At 48.0% G+C, this 20,994-nt stretch overlaps 1 protein-coding gene across 1 annotated transcript in view; it reads left to right on the forward strand.

Annotated features, from left to right (window-relative positions):
* Positions 1 to 869: 869 nt before the first annotated feature.
* LOC125722414 (F-box only protein 11-like) overlaps positions 870 to 20,994 on the forward strand; it is a 66,696-nt gene continuing 46,571 nt past the window's right edge. Inside the window, exons 1-2 of the mRNA XM_048998568.1 lie at positions 870 to 891; positions 2,807 to 2,847. Coding sequence (XP_048854525.1) covers positions 870 to 891; positions 2,807 to 2,847 — 63 coding nt within the window. The remainder of the gene's footprint in view (positions 892 to 2,806; positions 2,848 to 20,994) is intronic.

The raw sequence follows: 20,994 nt of genomic DNA on the forward strand, positions 1-20,994 counted from the left end.
TTGGGGTAAGGGTTTTTAGGTGTTAAACCCAACCCTAAACCCTCACCCCAACCCTAAACCCGAACCCTAAAACCCCACCCTAACACCTAAACCCTGGACTTATGTAGGAGAGCGTGCGTATCTGTATCTTTAAAGTACACCCAGGTTTGCAGTTTTTGGGTGTTGATAAAGTCACTCCCCTTATAAGTGACTGTATCTAAAAAGTTCACTTCAGAGTTGTGTAGGGTGTACTTTATGTGAATGGATGCATGAAAGTGATGAAGATGATCAGCAAATTCCCTGAACTCCATTTCTGTATCCGACCAGATACCCCAGATGTCATCCAAAAATCTATAATAATGGAGTGGTTGAATAGGCCAGGCCGCTAGGGCCCCCTCCTCCCATTTGGCCATAAATATGTTTGCATACGATGGGGCAAACCTCTTCCCCATCGCAGTTCCCTTAATTTGTAAGAAATATTGGGAATCAAATTCAAAATCATTTTTGGTAAGATTAATCTCCAATAGATCTATCAGGTGTTTATCTGGCCTCTTTGGGTCTGGGTGTCTAGCAAACCATTCCTTAACCGCTGTTAGGCCTGCTGGCGTGTCAATATTGGTATATAAGCTGTCTATATCGATGGTGAATAGCAGGCAGTCGGTAGGTAGCTGGAGATTCCTGATTTTTCTCAAGGAAATCATATGTGTCCTTGATATAGCTGGGGTGTTTGGTGCTGATTGGGTTCAAAAAGTATTCAATGTATTCTGCTGTGGCAAAAGTGTCGCTGCCACAGTCAGATACAATAGGGCGGCCTGGAGGCATTAAAAAAGGGAGACTCCATGATTTTGGATCTTTATGGATCTTCGGCAGGAGGTAAAACAATCGGGAACATGGCTCATCGGGTGGTGACAGGTAAGTAATTTGCTTTCTATTTAAAAAACCTTCATCCTGTAATTTCTGGAGAATTCTTTTAACCTCTAGAATAGTATTTTGTCCAAGAGGTTCCTCCAGTCTCATAATATTGTGTCTGATTTAATTGGTGGTAGGCCTCATTAATATATGTTACCCTATCCATTATAACAACTGCCCCTCCCTTATCCGCAAGTTTAATAATTATATCCCTGTTATGCCGAAGTTGGTCCAGGGCCTTCCTTTCCCTGGGATTCAAATTGGATGGGTGTATGTCATCCCAAGGTAAGTGACGGACCGCATAATTATCGGCCCTGATTATTTTTCTGATCATTTCAGGTACCTGGGATAAACTTGGTATCCAAGTGGATTTTAGCACGAATGGAGGAGGCTCCCGCTGTTTCCTCCGTTCAAAGAAGGCCATCAGCAATAGCCTCCTGTGGTAATGTTGGAGATCTAAGGTAAGTTGTTTTTTTGTGTTATTATTAATTTTTGGAGTCAGTATAAATGATAAGCCCTTGTTCAATAATCGTAGATGATCCTTTGTGGGGGTGAAGTTTTACCCTCCCCTCCATGGGGTCTGTATCTCCCAGAATTAACCCTTTTAGGCCCCATACTGGATTGTTGGGGTCCATGTGTCATTGGTCTAAAACCAGAATCAGATTTATTCTGGGGGTGCCCTGTAGAGCGCCCCCTGTTGTTCCAAAAATTGCCTATTGGTTTAGGTTCATAGTAGTTTTGAGAGTTGTTCCGGGGTCTATACCTCTCAGAAACAACCTCCCTACGTCCCACACTATATGCCCGAGGCCTACGCCTCTCGGGTCTAGGATGAGAATTAAACAGCCTATCAGGCTAGGAGAACGGACCATAGTAGCCCGAGTGTGGGTCATACCCAAAATAAACCATTATCAACTATATATCAACTATATATCTCATAAGTATGAATTATTTCAGGCAAGTCAGTTGCGCAACGTTTCTGTTTTATAACAGAACCTTCATCAGGCATTGACCTGCCCTAAGAAACTAAAATAAAATATTCTAATCCATATCCCAAATATAAAGTAAGGAATTGAAATAAAGAAGGGGGAATAAAAGAAAAATGGGTTGTATAATCTAAATAAATATTAAAATGAGCAAGCTATCAAAAGCAGTAAACTTCACTAAGCTGCTCAGAGGTGTCTCAGTTAGAGAGTGAGTGCTCCCTCTGAGCTGCTGCTTTTATATGAGCTTTGAAGCCCCGCCCCCTTTTTTCCTTTTTCAACTGAAATTTTTGAAAAATGCAAGTCTATTTAGGTTGTTTTTTAATTTAAATAAACTGAATAATAATTATTTATTAACAAGCAATAATACACATTAACAGTCAAGAAACGTTTTTATTATAATTTTTATTTTTAAGTTTTTATGATTTTTTTTGTAGTGTTTTTTTAATTTTTCAGGCAAAACAGTAACAAAATTTAAATACATTCTAATAAACAGTTTTCTAGAATTAAAAATTATCTTTTTATATATAACTTCTTCCGAGAAACGTATTTATTTAAAAAATATATAAACTATTTACAATTATTCCTTATACAAAGCTTTATTTGTGTTAACATTGTCCTTATCCAATATTTTGTACATATTTGAATTATACCCAGGAGTTTGACCCCTTTACAATGTCCATCCTATATTTTTTTGTAAGCATTGAGATCCTTATGTTCCTTCTCAGGTTGAAACCCCTTCACTGAGGTCCGGGATGTGAACCCATAATATATCGGTTCATGGCCGTTGGGTTCCAAATCCTTATTAACTGTTTTCCTTTTCTGTTTTACAGGTGTTGATGTTCGGATAAGTCTCCCTGGGTTCAAGCACTCTTTCCCATTCTTAGGGTCGCGAACCCATGATGATCTGATTCTCCATTTTTTGTTGTTGTTTCTAGGTGCGGATGCCCTGAATGGTGGAGTAACAGGAACAGATGAGGTAAGGTGACACCGGGTGGCTCTGGCTGGATTAGGTTTAGGGTTGGGGTGAGGGTTTAGGGTTGGGGTGATGGTTTAGGGTTGGGTTTAGGTGTTGGGGTTGAGGTTTATGGTTGGGGTATAGGTGTTAGGGTGGGGTTTTAGGGTTCGGGTTTAGGGTTGGGGTGAGGGTTTAGGGTTGGGGTGACGGTTTTGGGTTGAGTTTAGGTGTTGGGGTTGAGGTTTATGGTTGGGGTAAGGGTTTTTAGGTGTTAGGCTTGGGGTTTAGGTGTTAGGGTGGGGTTTTAGGGTTCGGGTTTAGGGTTCGGGTGAGGGATTAGGGTTGGGGTGAGGGTTTAGGGTTGGGTTTAGGTGTTGGGGTTGAGGTTTATGGTTGGGGTAAGGGTTTTTAGGTGTTAGGCTTGGGGTTTAGGTGTAAGGGTTCGGGTGGGGTTTTAGGGTTCGGGTTTAGGTGTTAGGGTTGGGATTAGGGTAAGGGTTGGGTTTAGGTGTTGGGGTTGAGGTTTATGGTTGGGGTAAGGGTTTTTAGGTGTTAGGCTTGGGGTTTAGGTGTTAGGGTTAGGGTGGGGTTTTAGGGTTAGGGTTTAGGTGAGGGTTTAGGCATGGGTTTAGGTGTTGGGGTTGAGGTTTATGGTTGGGGTAAGGGTTTTTAGATGTTAGGCTTGGGGTTTAGAGGTTAGGGTGGGGTTTTAGGGTTTGGGTTTAGGTGTTAGGGTTGGGATTAGGGTTTAGGGTCTAGGGTTGGGGTAAGGCTTAATGGTTGGGGTGAGGGTTTAGGGTTGGGGTGAGGGTTTAGGGTTAGGTTAAGGGTTGGGTTTAGGTGTTGAGGTTTATGGTTGGGGTAAGGGTTTTTAGGTGTTAGGCTTGGGGTTTAGGTGTTAGGGTTAGGGTGGGGTTTTAGGGTTAGGGTTTAGGGTTGGGGTGAGGGTTTAGGCATGGGTTTAGGTGTTGGGGTTGAGGTTTATGGTTGGGGTAAGGGTTTTTAGATGTTAGGCTTGGGGTTTAGATGTTAGGGTTAGGGTGGGGTTTTAGGGATTGGGTTTAGGTGTTAGGGTTGAGTTTAGGTGTCGGGGTTAGGGTTAAACTTTAGGGTTGGGATCAGGGTTTAGGTGTAGGATTTTAGGGTTAGGGTGTAGGTTGGAGTGGGGGAGGGGAGAAAAACCGTGGTCACAGGCATGCCTGTGGCCAATGTTTGGCACGGGCCTACCCCATAGTGGTCGGGCGCCCACCCATTGGCAACCCAACCAACGCCATCGCTGCTAAAAATTATGTGGCTTGGATAAGCCTACATGGCCTAATTATGCGGCTTCAATAAGCCTGCGGGGCCTAATAATTCGTGGCTAAAATAAGCCTACTTTTTTATTTATGTATATGGGCCTTAAAACATTAAACACGGGACCTTGTGTCAGGTTCCGACACGTGTTTCGGGCTGCTCTGCCCTCATCAGGAAACCAGCAATCAGTTTTTTATTTTGTTTTTCAGGGGGTGACGGAGACGAAGGACCCCGAAATATCCCACACACCAGGCAGCCAACCCGGAGGAACAAGGGGAATAATTATAACACCAACAGGTAAGTATTTGCCTTTATATTGACCTCCAATAAGGTTCAATAATCATTCAATAATGCTTTTTCCTTTTTAGATGAAATGGCACCCCCACAGATCTGACCTTCTAGAAATGCGGCTCGGGCGTGGCACCACCAAACCTACGCCGGCCTATGAAATAAATGGCACCCCCTACAGATCTGGCTAACCGCCCTATTTTGGCTATGGCGCCCCCCTGTGGTGTCATGCAAATCCCCGGTGTCCCCCAGAGGCACCTCCCAGTGCCCGAGACCCCCGCAGGGTCAATCCATCGCCATCCTGGCCGAATCCCATATGAATACAAATAATTTTACCAGCACTGTGGCCCATGTCCTTCCTCCTCGAAGGCTTGAGGGAAATGAGGGTGACACAGTGGGGAGAAGGTGTATATATGGGGGTTATTATAACCCTCCATAAAATTGTGTGGGGGTAATTATTACCCTCCGCAGTTTTGTAATTGGGGGGCTATTTTAACCCTCCCAAATATAATTTTAATTAATTAACCCCTTATTTTAAATTTATTTTATAGGCGCAGCTAAATGATGGTCCAGTGGAAGGGTCAACCGGGTGGGCACCATATGTCCACTAAGGGTGGCACTGGCCGGATAGGTTTAAGGTTGGGGTTAGGGTTTAGGGTTGGGGTTAAGGGTTAGGGTTAAGGTTAGGGCTTAGGGTTTAGGGCTTAGGGTTAGGGAAAGGGTAGGGGTTTAGGGTTAGGGAAGGGGGGGACTCCCCAAGCCGCGGTCCCAGCCAAAGCCGGGGCCCACGTTACGCACGGGCCTACCCCATAGTGGTCGGGCGCCCACCCATTGGCAACCCAACCAACGCCATCGCTGCTAAAAATTATGTGGCTTGGATAAGCCTACATGGCCTAATTATGCGGCTTCAATAAGCCTGCGGGGCCTAATAATTCGTGGCTAAAATAAGCCTACTTTTTTTATTTATGTATATGGGCCTTAAAACATTAAACACGGGACCTTGTGTCAGGTTCCGACACGTGTTTCGGGCTGCTCTGCCCTCATCAGGAAACCAGCAATCAGTTTTTTATTTTGTTTTTCAGGGGGTGACGGAGACGAAGGACCCCGAAATATCCCACACACCAGGCAGCCAACCCGGAGGAACAAGGGGAATAATTATAACACCAACAGGTAAGTATTTGCCTTTATATTGACCTCCAATAAGGTTCAATAATCATTCAATAATGCTTTTTCCTTTTTAGATGAAATGGCACCCCCACAGATCTGACCTTCTAGAAATGCGGCTCGGGCGTGGCACCACCAAACCTACGCCGGCCTATGAAATAAATGGCACCCCCTACAGATCTGGCTAACCGCCCTATTTTGGCTATGGCGCCCCCCTGTGGTGTCATGCAAATCCCCGGTGTCCCCCAGAGGCACCTCCCAGTGCCCGAGACCCCCGCAGGGTCAATCCATCGCCATCCTGGCCGAATCCCATATGAATACAAATAATTTTACCAGCACTGTGGCCCATGTCCTTCCTCCTCGAAGGCTTGAGGGAAATGAGGGTGACACAGTGGGGAGAAGGTGTATATATGGGGGTTATTATAACCCTCCATAAAATTGTGTGGGGGTAATTATTACCCTCCGCAGTTTTGTAATTGGGGGGCTATTTTAACCCTCCCAAATATAATTTTAATTAATTAACCCCTTATTTTAAATGTATTTTATAGGCGCAGCTAAATGATGGTCCAGTGGAAGGGTCAACCGGGTGGGCACCATATGTCCACTAAGGGTGGCACTGGCCGGATAGGTTTAAGGTTGGGGTTAGGGTTTAGGGTTGGGGTTAAGGGTTAGGGTTTTAGGGTTAGGGTTAAGGTTAGGGCTTAGGGTTTAGGGCTTAGGGTTAGGGAAAGGGTAGGGGTTTAGGGTTAGGGAAGGGGGGGACTCCCCAAGCCGCGGTCCCAGCCAAAGCCGGGGCCCACGTTACGCACGGGCCTACCCCATAGTGGTCGGGCGCCCACCCATTGGCAACCCAACCAACGCCATCGCTGCTAAAAATTATGTGGCTTGGATAAGCCTACATGGCCTAATTATGCGGCTTCAATAAGCCTGCGGGGCCTAATAATTCGTGGCTAAAATAAGCCTACTTTTTTTATTTATGTATATGGGCCTTAAAACATTAAACACGGGACCTTGTGTCAGGTTCCGACACGTGTTTCGGGCTGCTCTGCCCTCATCAGGAAACCAGCAATCAGTTTTTTATTTTGTTTTTCAGGGGGTGACGGAGACGAAGGACCCCGAAATATCCCACACACCAGGCAGCCAACCCGGAGGAACAAGGGGAATAATTATAACACCAACAGGTAAGTATTTGCCTTTATATTGACCTCCAATAAGGTTCAATAATCATTCAATAATGCTTTTTCCTTTTTAGATGAAATGGCACCCCCACAGATCTGACCTTCTAGAAATGCGGCTCGGGCGTGGCACCACCAAACCTACGCCGGCCTATGAAATAAATGGCACCCCCTACAGATCTGGCTAACCGCCCTATTTTGGCTATGGCGCCCCCCTGTGGTGTCATGCAAATCCCCGGTGTCCCCCAGAGGCACCTCCCAGTGCCCGAGACCCCCGCAGGGTCAATCCATCGCCATCCTGGCCGAATCCCATATGAATACAAATAATTTTACCAGCACTGTGGCCCATGTCCTTCCTCCTCGAAGGCTTGAGGGAAATGAGGGTGACACAGTGGGGAGAAGGTGTATATATGGGGGTTATTATAACCCTCCATAAAATTGTGTGGGGGTAATTATTACCCTCCGCAGTTTTGTAATTGGGGGGCTATTTTAACCCTCCCAAATATAATTTTAATTAATTAACCCCTTATTTTAAATTTATTTTATAGGCGCAGCTAAATGATGGTCCAGTGGAAGGGTCAACCGGGTGGGCACCATATGTCCACTAAGGGTGGCACTGGCCGGATAGGTTTAAGGTTGGGGTTAGGGTTAAGGGTTGGGGTTAAGGGTTAGGGTTTTAGGGTTAGGGTTTAGGGTTAGGGCTTAGGGTTTAGGGTTAGGGCTTAGGGTTAGGGAAAGGGTAGGGGTTTAGGGTTAGGGAAGGGGGAGGGGGGGACTCCCCAAGCCGCGGTCCCAGCCAAAGCCGGGGCCCACGTTACGCACGGGCCTACCCCATAGTGGTCGGGCGCCCACCCATTGGCAACCCAACCAACGCCATCGCTGCTAAAAATTATGTGGCTTGGATAAGCCTACATGGGCTAATTATGCGGCTTCAATAAGCATGCGGGGCCTAATAATTCGTGGCTAAAATAAGCCTACTTTTTTTATTTATGTATATGGGCCTTAAAACATTAAACACGGGACCTTGTGTCAGGTTCCGACACGTGTTTCGGGCTGCTCTGCCCTCATCAGGAAACCAGCAATCAGTTTTTTATTTTGTTTTTCAGGGGCTGACGGAGACGAAGGACCCCGAAATATCCCACACACCAGGCAGCCAACCCGGCTGGATTAGGTTTAGGGTTGGGGTGAGGGTTTAGGGTTGGGTTTAGGTGTTGGGGTTGAGGTTTATGGTTGGGGTAAGGGTTTTTAGGTGTTAGGCTTGGGGTTTAGGTGTTAGGGTGGGGTTTTAGGGTTCGGGTTTAGGGTTGAGGTGAGGGTTTAGGGTTGGGGTGACGGTTTAGGGTTGGGTTTAGGTGTTGGGGTTGAGGTTTATGGTTAGGGTAAGGGTTTTTAGGTGTTAGGCTTGGGGTTTAGGTGTTAGGGTGGGGTTTTAGGGTTCGGGTTTAGGGTTGGGGTGAGGGATTAGGGTTGGGGTGAGGGTTTAGGGTTGGGTTTAGGTGTTGGGGTTGAGGTTTATGGTTGGGGTAAGGGTTTTTAGGTGTTAGGCTTGGGGTTTAGGTGTTAGGGTTCGGGTGGGGTTTTAGGGTTCGGGTTTAGGTGTTAGGGTTGGGATTAGGGTTTAGGGTCTAGGGTTGGGTTTAGGTGTTGGGGTTGAGGTTTATGGTTGGGGTAAGGGTTTTTAGGTGTTAGGCTTGGGGTTTAGGTGTTAGGGTTAGGGTGGGGTTTTAGGGTTAGGGTTGGGGTGAGGGTTTAGGGTTGGGGTGAGGGTTTAGGCATGGGTTTAGGTGTTGGGGTTGAGGTTTATGGTTGGGGTAAGGGTTTTTAGGTGTTAGGCTTGGGGTTTAGGTGTTAGGGTTAGGGTGGGGTTTTAGGGTTTGGGTTTAGGTGTTAGGGTTGGGATTAGGGTTTAGGGTTGGGGTAAGGGTTAATGGTTGGGGTGAGGGTTTAGGGTTGGGGTGAGGGTTTAGGGTTAGGTTAAGGGTTGGGTTTAGGTGTTGAGGTTTATGGTTGGGGTAAGGGTTTTTAGGTGTTAGGCTTGGGGTTTAGGTGTTAGGGTTAGGGTGGGGTTTTAGGGTTAGGGTTGGGGTGAGGGTTTAGGCATGGGTTTAGGTGTTGAGGTTTATGGTTGGGGTAAGGGTTTTTAGATGTTAGGCTTGGGGTTTAGATATTAGGGTTAGGGTGGGGTTTTAGGGTTTGGGTTTAGGTGTTAAGGTTGAGTTTAGGTGTCGGGGTTAGGGTTAAGCTTTAGGGTTGGGATCAGGGTTTAGGTGTAGGATTTTAGGATTAGGGTGTAGGTTGGAGTGGGGGGGGGAAGAAAAACCATGGTCACAGGCATGCCTGTGGCCAATGTTTGGCACGGGCCTACTTCGAGTCACCAAAACAATCCCCTCTCTGTCCTATTTCTCATTCAGGCCCCATGGCTGTGTAGACTCCAATTTGAGGATCCAGTCCCTCACGATCCTTTTCCGGGTCCCATCTGTCCAGGTCCCCTTATGCTGAAGTCCCATCACCCTTAGTGCCTCCAAACCGTGCTTCAAGAAGTGCTGAACAACTAGAGTGTGAGTTTCCTTTCCATTTTTTATGTTATACCTGTGTTGAGTCATTCTGACTCTCAAGGTATTTTTCGTCTCCCCAACATATTGTATATTGCACCTAGTGCAATGGATTAAGTATATACAATTAGCAGTGTCCTGGGGTAAAGGTTAGGGTTAGGGGTTAGGGTTGGGGAAAGGGTAGGGGTTTAGGGTTAGGGAAGGGGGAGGGGGGGACTCCCCAAGCCGCAGTCCCAGCCAAAGCCGGGGCCCACGTTACGCACGGGCCTACCCCATAGTGGTCGGGCGCCCACCCATTGGCAACCCAACCAACGCCATCGCTGCTAAAAATTATGTGGCTTGGATAAGCCTACATGGCCTAATTATGCGGCTTCAATAAGCCTGCGGGGCCTAATAATTCGTGGCTAAAATAAGCCTACTTTTTTAATTTATGTATATGGGCCTTAAAACATTAAACACGGGACCTTGTGTCAGGTTCCGACACGTGTTTCGGGCTGCTCTGCCCTCATCAGGAAACCAGCAATCAGTTTTTTATTTTGTTTTTCAGGGGGTGACGGAGACGAAGGACCCCGAAATATCCCACACACCAGGCAGCCAACCCGGAGGAACAAGGGGAATAATTATAACACCAACAGGTAAGTATTTGCCTTTATATTGACCTCCAATAAGGTTCAATAATCATTCAATAATGCTTTTTCCTTTTTAGATGAAATGGCACCCCCACAGATCTGACCTTCTAGAAATGCGGCTCGGGCGTGGCACCACCAAACCTACGCCGGCCTATGAAATAAATGGCACCCCCTACAGATCTGGCTAACCGCCCTATTTTGGCTATGGCGCCCCCCTGTGGTGTCATGCAAATCCCCGGTGTCCCCCAGAGGCACCTCCCAGTGCCCGAGACCCCCGCAGGGTCAATCCATCGCCATCCTGGCCGAATCCCATATGAATACAAATAATTTTACCAGCACTGTGGCCCATGTCCTTCCTCCTCGAAGGCTTGAGGGAAATGAGGGTGACACAGTGGGGAGAAGGTGTATATATGGGGGTTATTATAACCCTCCATAAAATTGTGTGGGGGTAATTATTACCCTCCGCAGTTTTGTAATTGGGGGGCTATTTTAACCCTCCCAAATATAATTTTAATTAATTAACCCCTTATTTTAAATTTATTTTATAGGCGCAGCTAAATGATGGTCCAGTGGAAGGGTCAACCGGGTGGGCACCATATGTCCACTAAGGGTGGCACTGGCCGGATAGGTTTAAGGTTGGGGTTAGGGTTAAGGGTTGGGGTTAAGGGTTAGGGTTTTAGGGTTAGGGTTTTAGGGTTAGGGTTAAGGTTAGGGCTTAGGGTTTAGGGCTTAGGGTTAGGGAAAGGGTAGGGGTTTAGGGTTAGGGAAGGGGGGGACTCCCCAAGCCGCGGTCCCAGCCAAAGCCGGGGCCCACGTTACGCACGGGCCTACCCCATAGTGGTCGGGCGCCCACCCATTGGCAACCCAACCAACGCCATCGCTGCTAAAAATTATGTGGCTTGGATAAGCCTACATGGCCTAATTATGCGGCTTCAATAAGCCTGCGGGGCCTAATAATTCGTGGCTAAAATAAGCCTACTTTTTTTATTTATGTATATGGGCCTTAAAACATTAAACACGGGACCTTGTGTCAGGTTCCGACACGTGTTTCGGGCTGCTCTGCCCTCATCAGGAAACCAGCAATCAGTTTTTTATTTTGTTTTTCAGGGGGTGACGGAGACGAAGGACCCCGAAATATCCCACACACCAGGCAGCCAACCCGGAGGAACAAGGGGAATAATTATAACACCAACAGGTAAGTATTTGCCTTTATATTGACCTCCAATAAGGTTCAATAATCATTCAATAATGCTTTTTCCTTTTTAGATGAAATGGCACCCCCACAGATCTGACCTTCTAGAAATGCGGCTCGGGCGTGGCACCACCAAACCTACGCCGGCCTATGAAATAAATGGCACCCCCTACAGATCTGGCTAACCGCCCTATTTTGGCTATGGCGCCCCCCTGTGGTGTCATGCAAATCCCCGGTGTCCCCCAGAGGCACCTCCCAGTGCCCGAGACCCCCGCAGGGTCAATCCATCGCCATCCTGGCCGAATCCCATATGAATACAAATAATTTTACCAGCACTGTGGCCCATGTCCTTCCTCCTCGAAGGCTTGAGGGAAATGAGGGTGACACAGTGGGGAGAAGGTGTATATATGGGGGTTATTATAACCCTCCATAAAATTGTGTGGGGGTAATTATTACCCTCCGCAGTTTTGTAATTGGGGGGCTATTTTAACCCTCCCAAATATAATTTTAATTAATTAACCCCTTATTTTAAATTTATTTTATAGGCGCAGCTAAATGATGGTCCAGTGGAAGGGTCAACCGGGTGGGCACCATATGTCCACTAAGGGTGGCACTGGCCGGATAGGTTTAAGGTTGGGGTTAGGGTTAAGGGTTGGGGTTAAGGGTTAGGGTTTTAGGGTTAGGGTTAAGGTTAGGGCTTAGGGTTTAGGGTTAGGGCTTAGGGTTAGGGAAAGGGTAGGGGTTTAGGGTTAGGGAAGGGGGAGGGGGGGACTCCCCAAGCCGCGGTCCCAGCCAAAGCCGGGGCCCACGTTACGCACGGGCCTACCCCATAGTGGTCGGGCGCCCACCCATTGGCAACCCAACCAACGCCATCGCTGCTAAAAATTATGTGGCTTGGATAAGCCTACATGGGCTAATTATGCGGCTTCAATAAGCATGCGGGGCCTAATAATTCGTGGCTAAAATAAGCCTACTTTTTTTATTTATGTATATGGGCCTTAAAACATTAAACACGGGACCTTGTGTCAGGTTCCGACACGTGTTTCGGGCTGCTCTGCCCTCATCAGGAAACCAGCAATCAGTTTTTTATTTTGTTTTTCAGGGGCTGACGGAGACGAAGGACCCCGAAATATCCCACACACCAGGCAGCCAACCCGGCTGGATTAGGTTTAGGGTTGGGGTGAGGGTTTAGGGTTGGGGTGAGGGTTTAGGGTTGGGTTTAGGTGTTGGGGTTGAGGTTTATGGTTGGGGTAAGGGTTTTTAGGTGTTAGGCTTGGGGTTTAGGTGTTAGGGTGGGGTTTTAGGGTTCGGGTTTAGGGTTGAGGTGAGGGTTTAGGGTTGGGGTGACGGTTTAGGGTTGGGTTTAGGTGTTGGGGTTGAGGTTTATGGTTAGGGTAAGGGTTTTTAGGTGTTAGGCTTGGGGTTTAGGTGTTAGGGTGGGGTTTTAGGGTTCGGGTTTAGGGTTGGGGTGAGGGATTAGGGTTGGGGTGAGGGTTTAGGGTTGGGTTTAGGTGTTGGGGTTGAGGTTTATGGTTGGGGTAAGGGTTTTTAGGTGTTAGGCTTGGGGTTTAGGTGTTAGGGTTCGGGTGGGGTTTTAGGGTTCGGGTTTAGGTGTTAGGGTTGGGATTAGGGTTTAGGGTCTAGGGTTGGGTTTAGGTGTTGGGGTTGAGGTTTATGGTTGGGGTAAGGGTTTTTAGGTGTTAGGCTTGGGGTTTAGGTGTTAGGGTTAGGGTGGGGTTTTAGGGTTAGGGTTGGGGTGAGGGTTTAGGGTTGGGGTGAGGGTTTAGGCATGGGTTTAGGTGTTGGGGTTGAGGTTTATGGTTGGGGTAAGGGTTTTTAGGTGTTAGGCTTGGGGTTTAGGTGTTAGGGTTAGGGTGGGGTTTTAGGGTTTGGGTTTAGGTGTTAGGGTTGGGATTAGGGTTTAGGGTCTAGGGTTGGGGTAAGGGTTAATGGTTGGGGTGAGGGTTTAGGGTTGGGGTGAGGGTTTAGGGTTAGGTTAAGGGTTGGGTTTAGGTGTTGAGGTTTATGGTTGGGGTAAGGGTTTTTAGGTGTTAGGCTTGGGGTTTAGGTGTTAGGGTTAGGGTGGGGTTTTAGGGTTAGGGTTGGGGTGAGGGTTTAGGCATGGGTTTAGGTGTTGAGGTTTATGGTTGGGGTAAGGGTTTTTAGATGTTAGGCTTGGGGTTTAGATATTAGGGTTAGGGTGGGGTTTTAGGGTTTGGGTTTAGGTGTTAAGGTTGAGTTTAGGTGTCGGGGTTAGGGTTAAGCTTTAGGGTTGGGATCAGGGTTTAGGTGTAGGATTTTAGGATTAGGGTGTAGGTTGGAGTGGGGGGGGGAAGAAAAACCATGGTCACAGGCATGCCTGTGGCCAATGTTTGGCACGGGCCTACTTCGAGTCACCAAAACAATCCCCTCTCTGTCCTATTTCTCATTCAGGCCCCATGGCTGTGTAGACTCCAATTTGAGGATCCAGTCCCTCACGATCCTTTTCCGGGTCCCATCTGTCCAGGTCCCCTTATGCTGAAGTCCCATCACCCTTAGTGCCTCCAAACCGTGCTTCAAGAAGTGCTGAACAACTAGAGTGTGAGTTTCCTTTCCATTTTTTATGTTATACCTGTGTTGAGTCATTCTGACTCTCAAGGTATTTTTCGTCTCCCCAACATATTGTATATTGCACCTAGTGCAATGGATTAAGTATATACAATTAGCAGTGTCCTGGGGTAAAGGTTAGGGTTAGGGGTTAGGGTTGGGGAAAGGGTAGGGGTTTAGGGTTAGGGAAGGGGGAGGGGGGGACTCCCCAAGCCGCAGTCCCAGCCAAAGCCGGGGCCCACGTTACGCACGGGCCTACCCCATAGTGGTCGGGCGCCCACCCATTGGCAACCCAACCAACGCCATCGCTGCTAAAAATTATGTGGCTTGGATAAGCCTACATGGCCTAATTATGCGGCTTCAATAAGCCTGCGGGGCCTAATAATTCGTGGCTAAAATAAGCCTACTTTTTTTATTTATGTATATGGGCCTTAAAACATTAAACACGGGACCTTGTGTCAGGTTCCGACACGTGTTTCGGGCTGCTCTGCCCTCATCAGGAAACCAGCAATCAGTTTTTTATTTTGTTTTTCAGGGGGTGACGGAGACGAAGGACCCCGAAATATCCCACACACCAGGCAGCCAACCCGGAGGAACAAGGGGAATAATTATAACACCAACAGGTAAGTATTTGCCTTTATATTGACCTCCAATAAGGTTCAATAATCATTCAATAATGCTTTTTCCTTTTTAGATGAAATGGCACCCCCACAGATCTGACCTTCTAGAAATGCGGCTCGGGCGTGGCACCACCAAACCTACGCCGGCCTATGAAATAAATGGCACCCCCTACAGATCTGGCTAACCGCCCTATTTTGGCTATGGCGCCCCCCTGTGGTGTCATGCAAATCCCCGGTGTCCCCCAGAGGCACCTCCCAGTGCCCGAGACCCCCGCAGGGTCAATCCATCGCCATCCTGGCCGAATCCCATATGAATACAAATAATTTTACCAGCACTGTGGCCCATGTCCTTCCTCCTCGAAGGCTTGAGGGAAATGAGGGTGACACAGTGGGGAGAAGGTGTATATATGGGGGTTATTATAACCCTCCATAAAATTGTGTGGGGGTAATTATTACCCTCCGCAGTTTTGTAATTGGGGGGCTATTTTAACCCTCCCAAATATAATTTTAATTAATTAACCCCTTATTTTAAATTTATTTTATAGGCGCAGCTAAATGATGGTCCAGTGGAAGGGTCAACCGGGTGGGCACCATATGTCCACTAAGGGTGGCACTGGCCGGATAGGTTTAAGGTTGGGGTTAGGGTTTAGGGTTGGGGTTAAGGGTTAGGGTTTTAGGGTTAGGGTTAAGGTTAGGGCTTAGGGTTTAGGGCTTAGGGTTAGGGAAAGGGTAGGGGTTTAGGGTTAGGGAAGGGGGGGACTCCCCAAGCCGCGGTCCCAGCCAAAGCCGGGGCCCACGTTACGCACGGGCCTACCCCATAGTGGTCGGGCGCCCACCCATTGGCAACCCAACCAACGCCATCGCTGCTAAAAATTATGTGGCTTGGATAAGCCTACATGGGCTAATTATGCGGCTTCAATAAGCATGCGGGGCCTAATAATTCGTGGCTAAAATAAGCCTACTTTTTTTATTTATGTATATGGGCCTTAAAACATTAAACACGGGACCTTGTGTCAGGTTCCGACACGTGTTTCGGGCTGCTCTGCCCTCATCAGGAAACCAGCAATCAGTTTTTTATTTTGTTTTTCAGGGGGTGACGGAGACGAAGGACCCCGAAATATCCCACACACCAGGCAGCCAACCCGGAGGAACAAGGGGAATAATTATAACACCAACAGGTAAGTATTTGCCTTTATATTGACCTCCAATAAGGTTCAATAATCATTCAATAATGCTTTTTCCTTTTTAGATGAAATGGCACCCCCACAGATCTGACCTTCTAGAAATGCGGCTCGGGCGTGGCACCACCAAACCTACGCCGGCCTATGAAATAAATGGCACCCCCTACAGATCTGGCTAACCGCCCTATTTTGGCTATGGCGCCCCCCCTGTGGTGTCATGCAAATCCCCGGTGTCCCCCAGAGGCACCTCCCAGTGCCCGAGACCCCCGCAGGGTCAATCCATCGCCATCCTGGCCGAATCCCATATGAATACAAATAATTTTACCAGCACTGTGGCCCATGTCCTTCCTCCTCGAAGGCTTGAGGGAAATGAGGGTGACACAGTGGGGAGAAGGTGTATATATGGGGGTTATTATAACCCTCCATAAAATTGTGTGGGGGTAATTATTACCCTCCGCAGTTTTGTAATTGGGGGGCTATTTTAACCCTCCCAAATATAATTTTAATTAATTAACCCCTTATTTTAAATGTATTTTATAGGCGCAGCTAAATGATGGTCCAGTGGAAGGGTCAACCGGGTGGGCACCATATGTCCACTAAGGGTGGCACTGGCCGGATAGGTTTAAGGTTGGGGTTAGGGTTAAGGGTTGGGGTTAAGGGTTAGGGTTTTAGGGTTAGGGTTTTAGGGTTAGGGTTAAGGTTAGGGCTTAGGGTTTAGGGCTTAGGGTTAGGGAAAGGGTAGGGGTTTAGGGTTAGGGAAGGGGGGGACTCCCCAAGCCGCGGTCCCAGCCAAAGCCGGGGCCCACGTTACGCACGGGCCTACCCCATAGTGGTCGGGCGCCCACCCATTGGCAACCCAACCAACGCCATCGCTGCTAAAAATTATGTGGCTTGGATAAGCCTACATGGGCTAATTATGCGGCTTCAATAAGCATGCGGGGCCTAATAATTCGTGGCTAAAATAAGCCTACTTTTTTTATTTATGTATATGGGCCTTAAAACATTAAACACGGGACCTTGTGTCAGGTTCCGACACGTGTTTCGGGCTGCTCTGCCCTCATCAGGAAACCAGCAATCAGTTTTTTATTTTGTTTTTCAGGGGCTGACGGAGACGAAGGACCCCGAAATATCCCACACACCAGGCAGCCAACCCGGCTGGATTAGGTTTAGGGTTGGGGTGAGGGTTTAGGGTTGGGGTGAGGGTTTAGGGTTGGGTTTAGGTGTTGGGGTTGAGGTTTATGGTTGGGGTAAGGGTTTTTAGGTGTTAGGCTTGGGGTTTAGGTGTTAGGGTGGGGTTTTAGGGTTCGGGTTTAGGGTTGAGGTGAGGGTTTAGGGTTGGGGTGACGGTTTAGGGTTGGGTTTAGGTGTTGGGGTTTATGGTTAGGGTAAGGGTTTTTAGGTGTTAGGCTTGGGGTTTAGGTGTTAGGGTGGGGTTTTAGGGTTCGGGTTTAGGGTTGGGGTGAGGGATTAGGGGTTGGGGTGAGGGTTTAGGGTTGGGTTTAGGTGTTGGGGTTGAGGTTTATGGTTGGGGTAAGGGTTTTTAGGTGTTAGGCTTGGGGTTTAGGTGTTAGGGTTCGGGTGGGGTTTTAGGGTTCGGGTTTAGGTGTTAGGGTTGGGATTAGGGTTTAGGGTCTAGGGTTGGGTTTAGGTGTTGGGGTTGAGGTTTATGGTTGGGGTAAGGGTTTTTAGGTGTTAGGCTTGGGGTTTAGGTGTTAGGGTTAGGGTGGGGTTTTAGGGTTAGGGTTGGGGTGAGGGTTTAGGGTTGGGGTGAGGGTTTAGGCATGGGTTTAGGTGTTGGGGTTGAGGTTTATGGTTGGGGTAAGGGTTTTTAGGTGTTAGGCTTGGGGTTTAGGTGTTAGGGTTAGGGTGGGGTTTTAGGGTTTGGGTTTAGGTGTTAGGGTTGGGATTAGGGTTTAGGGTCTAGGGTTGGGGTAAGGGTTAATGGTTGGGGTGAGGGTTTAGGGTTGGGGTGAGGGTTTAGGGTTAGGTTAAGGGTTGGGTTTAGGTGTTGAGGTTTATGGTTGGGGTAAGGGTTTTTAGGTGTTAGGCTTGGGGTTTAGGTGTTAGGGTTAGGGTGGGGTTTTAGGGTTAGGGTTGGGGTGAGGGTTTAGGCATGGGTTTAGGTGTTGAGGTTTATGGTTGGGGTAAGGGTTTTTAGATGTTAGGCTTGGGGTTTAGATATTAGGGTTAGGGTGGGGTTTTAGGGTTTGGGTTTAGGTGTTAAGGTTGAGTTTAGGTGTCGGGGTTAGGGTTAAGCTTTAGGGTTGGGATCAGGGTTTAGGTGTAGGATTTTAGGATTAGGGTGTAGGTTGGAGTGGGGGGGGGAAGAAAAACCATGGTCACAGGCATGCCTGTGGCCAATGTTTGGCACGGGCCTACTTCGAGTCACCAAAACAATCCCCTCTCTGTCCTATTTCTCATTCAGGCCCCATGGCTGTGTAGACTCCAATTTGAGGATCCAGTCCCTCACGATCCTTTTCCGGGTCCCATCTGTCCAGGTCCCCTTATGCTGAAGTCCCATCACCCTTAGTGCCTCCAAACCGTGCTTCAAGAAGTGCTGAACAACTAGAGTGTGAGTTTCCTTTCCATTTTTTATGTTATACCTGTGTTGAGTCATTCTGACTCTCAAGGTATTTTTCGTCTCCCCAACATATTGTATATTGCACCTAGTGCAATGGATTAAGTATATACAATTAGCAGTGTCCTGGGGTAAAGGTTAGGGTTAGGGGTTAGGGTTGGGGAAAGGGTAGGGGTTTAGGGTTAGGGAAGGGGGAGGGGGGGACTCCCCAAGCCGCAGTCCCAGCCAAAGCCGGGGCCCACGTTACGCACGGGCCTACCCCATAGTGGTCGGGCGCCCACCCATTGGCAACCCAACCAACGCCATCGCTGCTAAAAATTATGTGGCTTGGATAAGCCTACATGGCCTAATTATGCGGCTTCAATAAGCCTGCGGGGCCTAATAATTCGTGGCTAAAATAAGCCTACTTTTTTAATTTATGTATATGGGCCTTAAAACATTAAACACGGGACCTTGTGTCAGGTTCCGACACGTGTTTCGGGCTGCTCTGCCCTCATCAGGAAACCAGCAATCAGTTTTTTATTTTGTTTTTCAGGGGGTGACGGAGACGAAGGACCCCGAAATATCCCACACACCAGGCAGCCAACCCGGAGGAACAAGGGGAATAATTATAACACCAACAGGTAAGTATTTGCCTTTATATTGACCTCCAATAAGGTTCAATAATCATTCAATAATGCTTTTTCCTTTTTAGATGAAATGGCACCCCCACAGATCTGACCTTCTAGAAATGCGGCTCGGGCGTGGCACCACCAAACCTACGCCGGCCTATGAAATAAATGGCACCCCCTACAGATCTGGCTAACCGCCCTATTTTGGCTATGGCGCCCCCCTGTGGTGTCATGCAAATCCCCGGTGTCCCCCAGAGGCACCTCCCAGTGCCCGAGACCCCCGCAGGGTCAATCCATCGCCATCCTGGCCGAATCCCATATGAATACAAATAATTTTACCAGCACTGTGGCCCATGTCCTTCCTCCTCGAAGGCTTGAGGGAAATGAGGGTGACACAGTGGGGAGAAGGTGTATATATGGGGGTTATTATAACCCTCCATAAAATTGTGTGGGGGTAATTATTACCCTCCGCAGTTTTGTAATTGGGGGGCTATTTTAACCCTCCCAAATATAATTTTAATTAATTAACCCCTTATTTTAAATTTATTTTATAGGCGCAGCTAAATGATGGTCCAGTGGAAGGGTCAACCGGGTGGGCACCATATGTCCACTAAGGGTGGCACTGGCCGGATAGGTTTAAGGTTGGGGTTAGGGTTAAGGGTTGGGGTTAAGGGTTAGGGTTTTAGGGTTAGGGTTTTAGGGTTAGGGTTAAGGTTAGGGCTTAGGGTTTAGGGCTTAGGGTTAGGGAAAGGGTAGGGGTTTAGGGTTAGGGAAGGGGGGGACTCCCCAAGCCGCGGTCCCAGCCAAAGCCGGGGCCCACGTTACGCACGGGCCTACCCCATAGTGGTCGGGCGCCCACCCATTGGCAACCCAACCAACGCCATCGCTGCTAAAAATTATGTGGCTTGGATAAGCCTACATGGCCTAATTATGCGGCTTCAATAAGCCTGCGGGGCCTAATAATTCGTGGCTAAAATAAGCCTACTTTTTTTATTTATGTATATGGGCCTTAAAACATTAAACACGGGACCTTGTGTCAGGTTCCGACACGTGTTTCGGGCTGCTCTGCCCTCATCAGGAAACCAGCAATCAGTTTTTTATTTTGTTTTTCAGGGGGTGACGGAGACGAAGGACCCTGAAATATCCCACACACCAGGCAGCCAACCCGGAGGAACAAGGGGAATAATTATAACACCAACAGGTAAGTATTTGCCTTTATATTGACCTCCAATAAGGTTCAATAATCATTCAATAATGCTTTTTCCTTTTTAGATGAAATGGCACCCCCACAGATCTGACCTTCTAGAAATGCGGCTCGGGCGTGGCACCACCAAACCTACGCCGGCCTATGAAATAAATGGCACCCCCTACAGATCTGGCTAACCGCCCTATTTTGGCTATGGCGCCCCCCTGTGGTGTCATGCAAATCCCCGGTGTCCCCCAGAGGCACCTCCCAGTGCCCGAGACCCCCGCAGGGTCAATCCATCGCCATCCTGGCCGAATCCCATATGAATACAAATAATTTTACCAGCACTGTGGCCCATGTCCTTCCTCCTCGAAGGCTTGAGGGAAATGAGGGTGACACAGTGGGGAGAAGGTGTATATATGGGGGTTATTATAACCCTCCATAAAATTGTGTGGGGGTAATTATTACCCTCCGCAGTTTTGTAATTGGGGGGCTATTTTAACCCTCCCAAATATAATTTTAATTAATTAACCCCTTATTTTAAATTTATTTTATAGGCGCAGCTAAATGATGGTCCAGTGGAAGGGTCAACCGGGTGGGCACCATATGTCCACTAAGGGTGGCACTGGCCGGATAGGTTTAAGGTTGGGGTTAGGGTTAAGGGTTGGGGTTAAGGGTTAGGGTTTTAGGGTTAGGGTTAAGGTTAGGGCTTAGGGTTTAGGGTTAGGGCTTAGGGTTAGGGAAAGGGTAGGGGTTTAGGGTTAGGGAAGGGGGAGGGGGGGACTCCCCAAGCTGCGGTCCCAGCCAAAGCCGGGGCCCACGTTACGCACGGGCCTACCCCATAGTGGTCGGGCGCCCACCCATTGGCAACCCAACCAACGCCATCGCTGCTAAAAATTATGTGGCTTGGATAAGCCTACATGGGCTAATTATGCGGCTTCAATAAGCATGCGGGGCCTAATAATTCGTGGCTAAAATAAGCCTACTTTTTTTATTTATGTATATGGGCCTTAAAACATTAAACACGGGACCTTGTGTCAGGTTCCGACACGTGTTTCGGGCTGCTCTGCCCTCATCAGGAAACCAGCAATCAGTTTTTTATTTTGTTTTTCA

This window comes from Brienomyrus brachyistius, unplaced genomic scaffold (genome assembly GCF_023856365.1).
Source record: "Brienomyrus brachyistius isolate T26 unplaced genomic scaffold, BBRACH_0.4 scaffold38, whole genome shotgun sequence".
NCBI lineage: Eukaryota > Metazoa > Chordata > Actinopteri > Osteoglossiformes > Mormyridae > Brienomyrus > Brienomyrus brachyistius.